The 16292-nt window shown below is 40.0% G+C and overlaps 1 protein-coding gene across 1 annotated transcript in view; it reads right to left on the bottom strand.

The window, feature by feature from the left end:
* LOC134298209 (uncharacterized) overlaps window positions 1–13428 on the bottom strand; it is a 75488-nt gene extending 62060 nt beyond the window's left edge. The window contains exon 1 of the mRNA XM_062977635.1: window positions 13403–13428. Within this exon, the coding sequence (XP_062833705.1) occupies window positions 13403–13413 (11 nt within the window). The 5' untranslated portion in view covers window positions 13414–13428. The remainder of the gene's footprint in view (window positions 1–13402) is intronic.
* Window positions 13429–16292: the final 2864 nt, after the last annotated feature.

Here is a 16292-nt window from a genome sequence, read left to right as displayed (position 1 = left end):
GCGAAAGTATTTCCTTCGTTTCCTTCATGCTATCATTTCATTTCGACCGTCGTCTACACAAAATGAATGATGACATTTTCATATGAAACGAGAGTTGACACGAAAATGAAAGCCGCACAGTAATCTTGCTTTTGATTTCCTTTCATTTTTGCCCTGTAACAATAAGCAGGTACTGACAGAGGGCTTACAGCTGATGTGTACCAATGAGTGTTTAATAATAATAATAATAATAATAATAATAATAATAATAATAACTTTATTTTTACACCCCGCCTCTATCTCCCCAAAGGGGACTCAGGGCGGCTTACATGGGGCCAAGCCCGAATAAAAACAATAGCAATATAAAACACAACAATAGACAAAAGACATGCACAATTATAAAAATTTAAACATTAGCCAATAAAAACAAATGACAAGAACTAATAAAAACATGGATTAAAACGGAGAGGTTGTAAAAGTAGACTGGGTAAGGTGCACCATATAAATATTGTAAACACGACGTGACTGATAAAGTGCTGCAAATTCTTGGAAGTGCAAATTGGGATAGGAATAGACCCTGTGTCTATATCCAGTTGACAAAAAAGTGCAAACCGGTACAAGAATGGTCACAGATACAGGATTGTTAAAATAAATATATATATCATGTATATAAAGAAGGATCTGGGAATCCAAGCTCAGCCTGAAAGAGGGGCATACCTCCCTCTGCATTAGATCTGATCTGTGGCAACCGGGGTTAAGATTATATATATATATATATATATATATATATATATATATATATATATACACACACACACACACATACACACACACACATACAGTAGATTCTCACTTATCCAACACTCGCTCATCCAACGTTCTGGATTATCCAACGCATTTTTGTAGTCAATGTTTTCAATACATCATGATATTTTGGTGCTAAATTCGTAAATACAGTAATTACTGCAAGCATTACTGCGTATTGAACTACTTTTTCTGTCAAATTTGGTGTATGACATGATGTTTTGGTGCTTAATCTGTAAAATCATAACCTAATTTGATGTATAATAGGCTTTTCCTTAATGCCTCCTTATTATCCAACATATTCGCTTATCCAACATTCTGCTGGCCCGTTTATGTTGGATAAGTGAGACTCTACTGTGTGTGTGTGTGTGTGTGTATACACACACACACACACACACACACACACACACACACACACACACATATCTATATATATCTATATATATCTATATATATATATATATATATATATATATATATATATATATATATATCTCACATATATGAAGAAGGATCTGGGGATCTGAGCTCAGCCTGGAAGAGTCGCATGCCTCCCTCTGCATTAAATCTGATCTGTCAAAATAGTGGTTAATGTAATAATATGATTAATAACAATAGTATCCTGGGGAAGATCCAAACCTTTTAGAAGTTGGTGGGCTAAAAGGAATCAGAAAGCCCTCAGTGTGTTGCAATTTTCACCCCTCTAGCACAAAAACCAAGGGGGAGGAATGAACCTCTGAAGCCCTCCCATTGCTGCCAATGGCACAAAAATTTTCATGTTTTTCATTAGCCAGAGGAAAATTTGTGTTGTATAGGCAGCCCATTTTTGTTAGCGGGACACGAATACGAAAATGAGACGACACGAATGAAACTACACAAAACGAACAGCGATTCCACAGAAATGCACAACTCTATTATTTAGCCTTTGCTAGCAAAATGTCAATTGTTATTACAAATAGGGTGTATGTATATATGTTTGTATGTATGTGGGTGCATATATCTATTCCCTTACAAAGAACACCCTCAATGTGATTTAAGCTACCCAATGCATCCTTATCCAACTTGCTGCCTTCCAGATATAGTGGACTTCTGTGCCCATATTTTCCATGCATTAGCCATACTACCTGTGGAACCCCTGGCATGTGCTTCTGATCAGAGATCAGCCTTACACAAAAGGACCTCTTTCTTTAATATCTGACTTTGTGGAATGGTAGCTTGGAAAATAGCCTATGCCATGGTCACTCCTTTCTTTAGTGCCTTTGTTTTCTGGATCCAGCAGTACCAGGCACTGAAGACACAGTTCACTAGCCTCTGGCAAGAATCATGTGCAAAGTGGCTATCTCATCTTGCTCTGATAGCCAGTCATAGCAAGATGTGATAGCCACTTTGCACATGCATAAAGAGCCCAACAACCTCCTCAAAAAGGGCAGATTTCAGTGACATATGCCTACTCTGCCCTACATCACCAATGGAACCCGCTGGCTCCCATCAAACGACACTGGCGATTCTGGCGGCTGTGTGACAAGATCATATGATTACTCAGGATGCTATTCTTTATTCTCAAAGGACCAATAAGTGATTTTAACTATTTTCTTCTCATGGTTATTATATATTATTTGCAGCTTGGGACTCATTTTGTACTAATTTGCATGTGATTATTTAGCACTGAATACAGTTTTTTTCTGCACATAAATTATGTTTTCTATGTAAAACAATCACAGGTGAACCTTGTACAGAATTAGTCTCAAACAGCCAAGCTTCTAATAAGTCCAGGGCCCCTTCTACACTGCCATATAAAATTCAGATTATTGTCTTTAAACTGGATTATATGGCAGTGTAGACTCATATAACCCAGTTCAAAGCAGATAATATGGATTATTGCTGTGGCGCAGCTGGCTAGTAACCAGCTGCAATAAATCACTACTGACCGAGAGGTCATGAGTTCGAAGCCCAGGTTGGGTTAAGCCCCCGACCATTAAATAGCCCAGCTTGCTGTTGACCTATGCAGCCCCGAAAGACAGTTGCATCGGTCAAGTAGGGAAATTTAAGTACGCTTTATGCGGGAGGCTAATTTAACTAATTTACAACATCATAAAACTGCCAGCAAAACACGAGGAAAGGAATGAGGAAGTACAGCCACTAGTGGACAGTGAAGCAACAGCTCCTCCTGTGGCCGGAATCGTGAAGCTGGAAAAAAAATGTTAAATGCCTCTTTGTCTGTCTATATATGTTGTTCATCTGTTGGCATTGAATGTTTGCCATATATGTGTTCATTGTAATCCGCCTTGAGTCCCCTTCGGGGTGAGAAGGGCGGAATATAAATACTGTAAATAAATAAATAAATAATAAATTATCTGCTTTGATAAACTGGATTATATGGCAATGTAGAAGGGACCCAGGATTCTTCCCATCAGGTTTCTTGAAACTTGCTGCCTGAACATTTTTGAAATATTATTTCCATCTCTAGTCCTAATCAAACATTCTAAACAAAGCACTACACTGCTTTCCATTTTCTTTATGCAATTGTGGATGGACATTCACTTGATGGTCTTCAAGAGTTACATTTATTATTTGGCAATAGCAGAAATTGGCTTTCCTGCTCAAGGACTAACAACTTTGACATACACACACACACATACAGAGAGAGAGAGAGAGAGAGAGAGAGAGAGAGAGAGAGAGAGAGAGAAGAGAGAAGTGTTTTGTCAGCTTGTTTATTGTTCTAGTGGAAAGTTAATGATGTTCGCATGTTTATCTCAAAATAAAGGAAGCAAGCTTTCAGCAGAGATTTTATTTCCTATGCAGTCTTATGCTGCATTTTCCTATTAAGCATTCAGACAGTGTCAACTTTTCTTACATAGAGTTTTTATTGCACTTTATTTATAGACCTTTTTTAGTTCTATAAAATCTTGCATAGATCTATAAGAATTAGAAGTAATCACAACTTGGCAAATCGAGTCACACCATACCTTTATTTAATAATATAACACTGACAGATGGATTTTTCTTTCTTTTTGTGGCAATCTCTAAAATTGATTTCTTTCGTTTTTACAGCAGCCACACAATGGGTTGACATTTTAACAGAGCTCTCCAACCCAACACAAAGATCTCTTGATCAATTGGCAAAATAGTTCAGATCCAATCTCTCTCTATATATATGTGTGTGTGTGTGTGTGAAAGTACTGCAGTCGTTCCCAATCTTTGTTATTCCAGGTGTTTTTGACTTCAGCTTTCAGAAACCCACCCAAAGCACCAATGTTTGGAAATCACATGATCATGAATATTCTGTAGCCACAAGTTGTTACACCAGATTGATTCATGTTGCCCTGTACATGCAGGAGGCATGCTATACGAAGGACCACACTTTGTTATAAGAACGTGCCCAAACTCTAAAATGTTCAGGGGAGATTCTTCTTTCAGTTCTCCTCTATACTGCCCTATATCCACAGATCTGATCTCAGATTATCTGCTTTAGACTATATGAGTCTCCACTGGGATCAGATCCATAGGGGCAGTGTGGAAGGGGCCTCAGTCCCTTAAGTCCCTTAAGTATATTTAAGTAAGTAATGTTTCTTAGCTCAAGCCCCACCTCAGCTTAATGAAAGCATCATTCACCCATACTTTGATCACCAGCAGATGGGTGTCCTTTCTTTCCATGCAGCTAATGCTTGATAAAATAGGTTGGGAGAGAGTTATGATCATGAGACTAATGTCACAATTGTACCTAAGCAATTATTGTAAATTCAGAACCGTTATGGATCTCCTTAGTCTGGTTGCTAAAAGTCTCAATGTGACTTTTCCACAAGAGCCTACACAATCATGGCAACCAGAAATAAAGTAAACATTCAGTGTTCGTTCATCAGTAGCACCTCTTGTATCAGTTATCATTTATATCATACTAGCTGTGCCCGGCCACGCGTTGCTGTGGCGTTGCTGTGGTGTTGGTGAGAACTTGTTGAGGTAGTGGTGGTATTGAATGTCTATTGTATGGTTGTCTTTATGTTTAGTATGCATTTCGTTGTTTGTGTACTGTGAAAGTGGTGAGGGTAGAGGGGGTCTATGTCCCTGTGTAGTATTGTATAGTATTTATACGTTGTCCATGTGTTGTGAATGCTTGGATTGTGTCCTGCTGCATAATAGAAAGGATTGGGCTGGATGGCCCTTAGGGGTCTCTCCAAACTCTTGGATTCTATGCTTCTATCATCATCATCATCATCATCATCATCATCATCATCATCATCATCTTCATCATCATTATTATGTAGAGACTGGATGGCCATCTGTCAGGAGTGCTTGGATTGTGTCCTCCTGCATGGTAGAAGGAAGTTGATGTGGATGATCCTTAGGGGTCATTCCAAACCTTAGGATTGTATGATGATGTTATTATTATTATTATTATTAGTAGTAGTAGTAGTAGTAGTAGTAGTAGTAGTATTGAGAGGCTGGGTGGCCATCTGTTGGGAGTACCTGGCTTGTGTCCTGCATGGCAGAATTGGGTTAGCCTGGATGGCCTTTAGGGGTCTCTCCTAACTGTCTGATTCTATGATTCGATTTGTATTATTATTGTGCAGATATTGGATGGCCATCTGTCAGGAGTGAATGGATTGTGTCCTCCTGCATGATATAAGGAAGTTGAACTGGATGATCCTTAGGGGTATCTGCTAACCTTAGGATTGTATGATATTATTATTATTATTTTATTATGACACAGCAAACAAGATAGATATGCTGGATTTCATATCACAAAATCACAAGTCGAACACTTCCCAAGTGTCTAGGACTGTGTGATATATTTTCGGATGATGCGTGCAGATCCCATCAGGGTGGCCTTTTGCAGTTGGCAGATCGTAATTTTGTCAATGTCTATTGTTTCCAAATGCCGGCTGAGATCTTTTGGCATGGCACCCAGTGTGCCCATCACCACCGGGACCACCTGCACTGGTTTCTGCCAGAGTCTTTGAAGTTCAATCTTGAGGTCCTGTTAGCGGCTGAGTTTTTCCTGTTGTTTTTCGTCAATGCGACTGTCACCTGGGATGGCGACATCAATGATACAAACCTTTTTCTTTTCCACAACTGTGATGTCTGGTGTGTTGTGTTCCAGAACTTTGTCAGTCTGGATTCGAAAGTCCCACGGTATTTTTGCGTGCTCATTTTCCAATACTTTTGCAGGTTTGTGATCCCACCAGTTCTTTGCTGCTGGGAGGTGGTACTTGAGGCATAAGTTCCAATGGATCATTTGGGCCACATAGTTGTGCCTCTGTTTGTAGTCTGTCTTATTATTATTATTATTATTATTATTATTATTATTATTATTATTATTAAGAGGCTGGCTGGCCATCTGTTGGGAGTGCTTGGATTGTATCGTCCAATGGCAGAGTTGCGTTGGACTGGATGGCCTTTAGGGGTCTCTCCTAACTGTCTGATTCTATGATTCGATTTGTATTATTATTGTGCAGATCTTGGATGGCCAACTGTCAGGAGTGCTTGGTTTGTGTCATCCTGCATGGTAGAAGGAAGTTGAACTGGATGATCCTTAGGGGTGTCTTCTAACCTTATGATTGTATGATATTATTATTATTATTATTATTATTATTATTATTATTATTATTATTATTGAGAGGCTGGGTGGCCATCTGTTGGGCGTGCTTGGATTGTGTCCTCCATGGCAGAATTGGGTTGGACTGGATTACCACAGTAATTATTTCATATTACAGTAGAATCTCACTTATCCAACATTCGCTTATCCAGTGTTCTGGATTATCCAATGTAGTCTGCCTTTTAGTAGTCAATGTTTTAAATTCATTGTGATATTTTGGTGCTAAATTTGTAAATATAGTAATTACTACATAGCATTACTGCGTATGGAACTACTTTTTCTGTCAAATTTGTTGTATAACATGATGTTTGGTGCTTAATTTGTATAATCATTACCTAATTTGATGTTTAGTAGGCTTTTTCTGAATCCCTTCTTATTATCCAACATATTCACTTATCCAACGTTCTGCCAGCCTGTTTATGTTGGATAAGTGAGACTCTACTCTATATTTATAATCTTATATTATCTGCTTAGAACTGGATTATATGAGGCCCCTTCTTCACAGCCGTATAAAATGCACACTCAAGTGGATTATATGGCAGTGTGGAGTCAAGATAATCCAGTGCCAAGCAGATAATATAAGATTATAAATGGGTTATATAGCTGTGTGGAAGGGCCTTGAGTCTACACTGCCATATAATCCAGTGCAAATTAGATAATTTGTGAAAGAGGTCTAAGTGAGGCCTAACTGTGCCTGTCCCCTGGGCTGAGTAGGTTGCTAGGAGACCAAGTGGGCGGAACTTAGACTTCTAACTGGCAGCAATTGGATAAAAACAATTATTCCTCTCTCGCTAATTAGGACCTTATTTTTCTTTTCTTTTTGTTGTATCAACCTAGAGCAGTGGATGATGGGTTGTGTTGTCAAATTCCGAGGTTGGGGGGCCTGTAGTTTTGTTGTTTTGTCCACTGCCCTGATGCCATCACTCTTTTATATAGATAGATAGATACCACAGTTCTCCTACTCTTTTTGTAGTGAACCATGTTATGGGTGGACAGCTCCATTCATAATATCCTTTCCTCTGCTTGATTTGAGGAGTACACTCAATTACAGTACCATTGGTTCACCTCCTTGCCACACACACTCTACTATGGCGTGTATCTATCTATCCTATCCACATATAGCAATTTTAAACCACTCCGGGGAATCCTGGTAGGTTTTTTTTTTTTTTTTTTGTTCAAAGAGATAATAAGGATTCTCTGCTGGAGAGCTGTAATCCATTCTCCTGAACTGCAGTAGACATCTCTGGTAGAAGATTTTAACTACTTCCCCAAACTCAAGAGCACTGTTAAAAGGTATCAGACTGTTATAATTGGGTAGTTTAAAACCCCTTCTGCTCTTCTTTCTTGATATATCCACATTTGCTACTACATACAGTCCGTATATTGTAGTGGTTTGCATGTTAGGACTCCCATTCAATTCCCCTCTAATGCCATGAACTTGGGACATTCACACACTTAGGGTTTTTCTATACTAAGTACAGTAGAGTCTCACTTATCCAAGCCTCTGGATTATCCAAGCCATTTTTGTAGTCAGTGTTTTCAATATATCATGATATTTTGGTGCTAAATTCGTAAATACAGTAATTACAACATAACATTACTGTGAACTGAACTACTTTTTCTGTCAAATTTGTTGTATAGCATGATGTTTTAGTGCTTAATTAGTAAAATCATAACCTAATTTGATGTTTAATTGGCATTTCCTTAATCCCTCCTTATTATCCAAGATATTCGTTTATCCAAGGTTCTGCTGGCCCTTTTAGCTTGAATAAGTGAGACTCTACTGTACTTAAGTCAAGGCCAGTCTGGAATATTATATTCCATACTGGCCCCAGATTCCTCATTGTAGCAGCCCATGCCCTGTTTTTGGTGCTGTTGCTGTTATTTCCTTGCCAATCTAAGTGTGCCATTGAAAACCTACCCAGAACATTATCACTTCAGCTAAGGTGAGAAATGGGTGCCCGGGCAGTTGATCAACAAGGAGGGGTCACTCCACTCCTTTTATGTTGATCACACAAGAAAGGGAATAACTGACTTCTGCCATTTGAAAATCCAATCAGGCTGAATTGGACCTGATGCTCTTTTACTTTTAATTTATTATTGGCCCTTGCATTTTTGTCCACCAGCCCTGTTATGAAATTCTTTTACACAATTCCCTTCCTCCCGAATTTCAGTATCCGTTACTGCTCAGGCTATTGGCTGTTAATGATGCTGTTTTATGTTATTGTCTTTTTTAATGTCGTTGATTTTATTGAGATGTTTTAATCTATGTTTGGTTTTAATCTTTGTTGGATTGGGCTTGTCCCCATGTAAGCTGTCCCGAGTCCCTTCGGGGAGATAGAGGTGGAATATAAAAGTAAAGTTGTTGCTATTATTATCACAATGACATAGTCTGACACAGCAAACAAGATAGATATGCTGGATTTCATATCACAGAATCACAAGTCGAACAGTTCCCAAGCATTTAGGACTGTGTAATGTATTTTCAGATGATGCACGCAGATCCCAGTAGGGTGGCCTTTTGCAGTTGGCAGATCGTAATTTTGTCAATGTCTATTGTTTCCAAATGCTGGCCGAGATCTTTTGGCACGGCACCCAGTGTGCCCATCACCACCGGGACCATCTGCACTGGTTTCTGCCAGAGTCTTTGCAGTTCAATCTTGAGGTCTTGATAGCAGCTGAGTTTTTCCTGTTGTTTTTCATCAATTCGACTGTCACCTGGTATGGCGACATCAATGATCCAAACCTTTTTCTTTTCCACAACTACAATGCCTGGTGTGTTGTGTTCCAGAACTTTGTCAGTCTGGATTCGAAAGTCCCACAGCATCTTTGCGTGTTCATTTTCCAATACTTTTGCAGGTTTGTGATCCCACCAGTTCTTTACTGCTGGCAGGTGGTACTTGAGGCATAAGTTCCAATGAATCATTTGGGCCACATAGTTGTGCCTCTGTTTGTAGTCAGTCTGTGCAATTTTCTTACAGCAGCTGAGGATATGATCAATGGTTTCATCAGCTTCCTTGCTACTATTATTATTATTATTATTATTATTAATATTCAGCTGTCCACATGGCAGAAGAGCCCAAGATCACACTGGACTTTCTGGGAAACACCAGATTTTGCTTAAATCAGAGCAAAGAATTTTAAAAAAGAATCTTTATCAGAATAAGCAGCATGTCACCTGGACTGCACCAACACCAGTTCTTTCTTTCTCTCTCTTTCTACTATTGTAGATGCAGCATTAGCAATAGCAAATGTCCTCCAGAGAAACATTGACATGAAAATCCGATAATAGATTTGACATAGTTAGAGTCATCTCAAAAGCACATAACAACAGCAATTGCCACTATGTGGTTACAGCTTTAAGTAGAACCCAAATATTCCATGATTTATTACTCAGAGGTAAAAGTTTGTATATGACCAAATCAGCAGTGATTTTGGTATTATGTAAAATTGCAAGAAGAGTGAGAGCATTATTTTATAGTTTGCTATGTCAGTTTCTTGGGTACATTCACCAGCTAGAGACAGCATGTTCTTATATTATATCCTGCCCACTCACCAGGCACTGCCAAAGTTTGGCACTTTTGTAATATAAAAGATATTGTTACCAGCTGTGGCCTAGGCATAACAAAATATGGGTTATTCCACAGTCATGAGGAGGAACATGGTTCAAACAGCTGCATCAGGGACCTTGGGAGTTTTTAAGTTTATTTTTTCTCTTTTCATTACATGGAAACATAATGAAAAGGGGATATTCCAAGATTAATTAAGTTTACCTCATAAAAAGACAGACTGAGCTCAGACTGCAATCTGCAGATAACATGATTTCCCACTCCTTGACTCAAAAAAAAGTTTGAATGTGATTAATTTATACTACTGAATAGGTGCACTGCCTTCCTCCTATTTCTTTTTAATTCAATCAACATCCTAAACAATAAAACAACCCATCTAACAAGCTTGCCATCTTGAGACAAGAGCTAACATCAGACCAGGTTTTATAGAATTAACAACTCAGTCAATATGGAGAGCCGGGGGGAAGGAAAGTGAGAACTCAAGTCTGTCCTCAAATAGATTTTGAACTCAGTAATGGCTCAAAAGCCAAGCTGGAATTAGTGCCCACAGGGACAAAATCAAAAGGCATAACTTGCTTAGTCACATTTGCTATATGCCACACAAGAACGCAGACATTTACACAGTGATTTTGACTCATTTGTGCTATATTCATTTTCAGTTCTATTAACAGTCTTCTCATGCTCCAGCAATGGTGTGACGCAGTTCAAGCTGTGAGATGGTAATTGTCTCAGGTCCACCAATGCAGTGGTTTCCAAATGTTGGTTCATCAGATGTTTTAGACTTTAGCTCCCAGAAGTCCCCACTGTTGGCCAAATCAGTGTTTTGAAGTCCAAAACACATGGAAGCACAACTTCAGTGGGTAATATTTTAAACATGCTTCTTAGTGGGCCACAGTGGCACAATGAATTAAAACCTTGGGCTGCTGAACTGCTGACATGAAGGTTGGCTGAACTACTGATCTGAAGATTGGCAGTTCAAATCCGCGAGATTGGGTGAGCTCCAGTCTGTCAGCCCTAGTTCCTGTCAACCTAGCAGTTTGAAAACATGCAAATGTGGGTAGATAAATAGATACTGCTTCGGCGGGAAAAGGCAAAGAGATGATTCAAGCAATCTTGCCAGCCACATGACCAGGAAGTGACAATGCAAGTTCCTTGGTTTGAAAATGAAGAAAAGCACCTCCTAGAGTCCAGATGCCGGAAATGAAAGGAGAAGCCTTGCCTTTGTTTGTGTTTGTGGGTCTCATGTGATTGTAAAGGTATTGGATGTTTGCCTATGTATATAGATGCTGTAATCCACTCTGAGTCCCCTAGGGGAAAAGGGTGGACTATAAAGATGATGATGATGATGATGATGATGATTATTATTATTATTATTATTTCTAGAGAGCATCTACACTACAGAATTAATGCAATTTGACACCACTTTTAATAGCTAAGATTGCACAATATGGAATCATCAAAGTTGTAGTATGGTGAGACACTGCCAATATTTGGTAAAGGTCATGTAAATTAACAACTCCCAAGATTGCATAGTATTTAATCTTGGCAATTAACATATTATTAATTTTACAGTAGATACAACTTTAGACTTAGGGCCTTATCAGATTAGCCAGGTGAAGCATTCCACTTAACTGCCAAAATGAGGGGCAGCTGAGGCGAATCCACTATCCCGTGCACCACTCCCTCACAGTAATGCTTCTCCCATCACATGGGTAGAGCGTCACCCGAGCAGTGCAGAACATGGGAAGGCTCCTGTCTCAAGCGGGAAGTGTCACATGACATTTCCACTCCAGTTAGAGGAGGGGACTACAAAGGAATTTCCTCTACATCATGTGATGAGTGGTGAGCCCATCTGTTCTCCAGCTGGAGTGGTAGTGTTGTATGATGCTTCCAGAGGTAAATGTAATGAGGTGGCAACACTCTGATTATGGTGCCACTTTCACCGTTTTAGTATTGGAATCCACACACTCTCACTTCATGTTTGTAATCATTTGCTTTTGGCCAGCATGAAAACATCACCTGGAGCTTGGAGCTGCATTATTTGTTTAAACAAAAGATTACTTCGATACATATTTGTATTACCAAAAGCAAAGTAAAATAAATATATGCTACCTGGTAAAGTTTACTTTCATGGACTGTGTCTGGTAAAGGTTCAATCTACACTGTATGTGTAACTGTGGACTCAGCTTTGTTGAAGAGATCTTGGAGGCCAATACACCAACAGGATCCCTATTCTGTCCTGGGTACCCACCTTTAGGTAAATACACTCAAACACTGTTGACTGTAGGATGGGGAACCTGGTCAGTGGTGTAGAATTATGATAGACCACTGCAACTCCACCTCCCCACCACTCAGGGTATCATCTAACTAAGTATCTGCAATATAAACAAGGTCAGCATGTTCATCCAGAATCAAGTCCTGGATGCATCCCCATTTTTATTTATTTATTTATTTATTTATTTATTTATTTATTTGTTGCAGCTATATACTACTTTTCTTACCCCCGGGAAGACTCAAAGTGGTTCACAACATAATCAGTGACAAAATCCAATGCTTCACATATATAAAACATCACATATCAAATCAACAACATATAACTACAGATTAAAACTAATTAAAACTATAAAACTATAACAACAATCACAGACCCAACAGAAAATCTTTAGACCTTGCATCGATCCTGGAGTGTCTTTAATTACTTCCATATTTCCAGATTTCTGTCATTCATTGAATGCCTGCTTGAAAAACTAAGTCTTAAGTTATTTCCTAAAATGCTAAGAGGAAGAGGTCTGATCACTTGGGAGGGGGTTCCACAGCCAAGGGGTCACCACCGAGAAGGCTCTGTCTCTTGTCCCCACCAATCGCACCTGCGAAGGTGGCGGAATAGAGAGCAGGACCTCACTGGCAGATCTTAGTATTCTAGCTGGTTCATGAAGGCCATGAGATGTATTCAGACAGCTAAGCTGGTATTTATAAGCTAAAGCCAGCACTTTGAATTGTGCTTGGTAGTTGACTGGCAGCCAGTGGAGCTGACGTAACAGGGAAATTGTATGCTCCCTCTACACCGCTACATTGAGCAACCTGGCTGCCACCCGTTGGACTACTTACTGACCTGGTGTTCAACAGCATTATTTTCAATTTAGGGGGGTTGTCACCCTAATTATTCATGCTATTAGATATAGGAGACAGCTTGAGGGCAATAACTACTCTATTTTGCTCCCCATTTTGTTGGTACTGAACCTGCCTCCCCCTTCCACATCTCCTCCTGGCCTGTATGACTCCAATGATTGCCCCACGAGTCCAAGGGCTCCCCCCCCCTCCTTAGAAAAACACATCCTTCCTGTATGGGGCAGTCTAACAGATGGCAAATAAAAATCTCATATAATACCAGGCAGGCAGATTAATCAAAGCAAGGTAATAGGCTTGAGGTCAGCCAAGCAAAGGGACAGGGTCTCACCCTCGTGTCATCCCCTTTGGTGTCTGCAGGTGTCTTTGCTTTATCCTCTGGAGGCAGGAGGATTTTCTGCTGGACCCTTGCTTCAGTCAGTCAGGGCCTGAGTCTGCAAAGAGTCATTTGCCAGGAGCTGAGGTCAAAGGCAGCTTCAAACAGCTCAAATAAAGGCTGCAAGCAGCTCACAGGACACAAAACTGCAAGCAATTCACAGCAACAAATGCTGCCTTCTCCTTTCAGCTCCCTGCTAATGTTTCCTTGGCTCTTTGGTTAGTGCTGTGTCATTTGTAATTCTCTTTCTCTTCTCAAGGTAAATTTTGCCCTTCTTAAATGGAAATTATGCAGGGACTCTAACCCAGATCCATAACAGCATAACTATGTCTTGGATTTTGCAAAATAATCACCTCTGCTTTCAACAATTGTAATGCTCACCATAGTTAATGATTTTTTTCTTATGTGGGCAGTGAATATAATATATATTCTGCCAGACTTTCAGTGGGCCTTATTTGTTTGTTAATTGTGCTTTCTTTTGTTTTTTGTTGTTTCAACAGTTTCATTTTTCTTTCTTGCATTTGTGTTATTGTTATGAACCACCTTGAGGGCACTTATGTAGGAAGTGCTCAAAGGCAGTATATAAAAATGTCTTTATAAATAAAGAAAAAAACCCTCTATTTGAGAAAACATCACACCAGCCTTGACTACAAAGCACTGCAAACTTTTTTTAAAACATGAAAATCTATTTCCATTATATTTAGCAGATTAAACCACCAAGATGTCCTCCTTTTATACCCATTTGTCCAATATAGCAAAGGAAAAGTATCCTTTCTGAGTAATGTTTTTTTGCATGGCAAAGTGGTCAAAAGATGTCTACATAGGTCAAATAATATATACAAATATACAAATAATATATTACACCCACTGCAAATAGTCTACATGACATATGGCCAGTGTTGCAGTTGTTAATCTGTCACAAAAAGAACCACTGATTACTACAGAGCTTCCAGGAAATTCTAGAGAGATCTCCAGTGGTTTTGACATGTGGAGATCTGGATCGGGCAGGAACTGGAGTGATCCAAAGTCCACACGTCAAAAGATCAAACACTGTGTGGTCAGCCAGAAGCAGCTCTCTGGCAGAACCTTGCTGGCAACATTGCTTCTAGTGATCCAATGGCTAGGGACCCCATTGTATTCTTACCAGAAGTGATATTACCAGCAACAGCAATAGTAGTGGTTCCTGCTAAACATTATGCTAAACATTGCCCATACCTGTGTTACGTCTTCCATTGCTTTCTATAATTTCTCTCATAATCTAATTAAATAGTTGTCTGTATCTAAAAGGTATCAGATAATATGATAGTTAACTGACACCTTTTGCCAATTTCAGATCCAGGTAGGTTAGTCATTTAAAGTAAAATATGTTAATATTATGTGCCCTGGTGGCATAGCAGGTTAAACTGCTGAGCTGCTGAACTTGCTAACCGAAAGGTTGGCGGTGTGATGTCTCAGAGACCCTCGAGTCATGACCCCGCAGCCATTATAGATCAGACTGAAGAGGATATGGGGTTTTTCCCAACTCAGCAAGATTCCGTTCCCTTCCAGATGTCCCCTGTTGACAGTTTGGGTCCAAAGCTAATTACAAAAGCCCTTGAAACAGAGCCTGGTTCTCCGGAAAGTGTTGTTTTTGATAGGAAATCGTTTCTCAAAACACACCGCTCTGAGAAGGAGATTCGGAGACGAAGTGCGAGATTAGCAGAGAGAGAGGATTCTAATTAAACCGATTCCCTTGGGAGTTTACAGGGAGGTTCACATCTGGCAAGTTGTTGTCTTCAGTCCATTTCCCTTGGAAAAATGTGAACTCAGGCACCTGGTTCGGAGAAGTTTTTGCAGTCCCATAAAAGTTCTGGGCACAGGCTAGCCATCGCGGTGTCAACGTGTCAGTTGGAAGGTTAACATTGACTCTTGTTCCCGTGTTCCTCAGCGGCCTGACGGCGTGCTACTCTTGAGTAGACCGGGTGTTGCATCTCGTCTCTCTGTCAAGACTGGACTGCATTTCAGTTCCATCACGATCAACTTTGCCTTGCCTTGCTTCCTTGCTGTCACGACCCAGGCTGCAGAGCACCAATAACCATACACAGAGGCCAGAATCTATCTAATATCTTTATTGAAGGAATATATAAAGTTAATAAAAACAAGTGTAGAAAATAGTTCAGAATTAGACCTTTCAGGAAAGGTCAGAATTAGTCCAAAAAAGCAATGTCCAATAAGAAATATTAAGGTCCAAAGTTGTAATCCAATAACCGAAACACTCACTTTGCCAAGCAAAGTGAGGGGAGATGACAAGGTCCTTTAGTCCATGAAACTTGAGCGAGGCTAGGAAATAACTTGATACTTGAAACAAGGCTTGAACGTGGAACAAGGTAACTAAGAACAAGAACAAGGTCCGTGGAATAACTTGATAAATCCGTGGAACAAGGCAAGGATTGATCCTGGGAAACAAGGCAAAGTCCGTAGATAAACAAAGGCTGGAAAGCAAGGCGAAGGCTGGATAGCTAGGCAAGGCTTGAGCAGGAGCGAGGCTTGAATCGGAGCGCGCTGTCCAGACACAACTCGCTCCGTAGGCTGACGAATTGACTCCGCGAAGTTACTACGCGGGTAAAACACCTAAATAGAGTCTAGCTTTCCCGCCGAAGCAGTTCTCTGGGAATCAGAACCGAAAGCTAACTCTGAGACCAGATGTGAGACTCCCCAAAGATTCTCACGAGAAGCAGTCTTAATTGGCCACATTCTTAGCTGCAATCCTTGCACTCCTGCGCGAAGCTGAATCCAAACTTCTCTGTTGTTTACAAAACTCCCGGCGCAAGAATACGGGAGAAGTAGGCTCTGGGCTTGTTTGACA

The sequence above is a fragment of the Anolis carolinensis genome, chromosome 4 (genome assembly GCF_035594765.1).
Source record: "Anolis carolinensis isolate JA03-04 chromosome 4, rAnoCar3.1.pri, whole genome shotgun sequence".
NCBI classification, from domain to species: domain Eukaryota; kingdom Metazoa; phylum Chordata; class Lepidosauria; order Squamata; family Dactyloidae; genus Anolis; species Anolis carolinensis.
The sequence above is the reverse complement of the archived record's forward strand: the minus strand, read 5'-3'. Positions and strand labels throughout refer to the sequence as shown.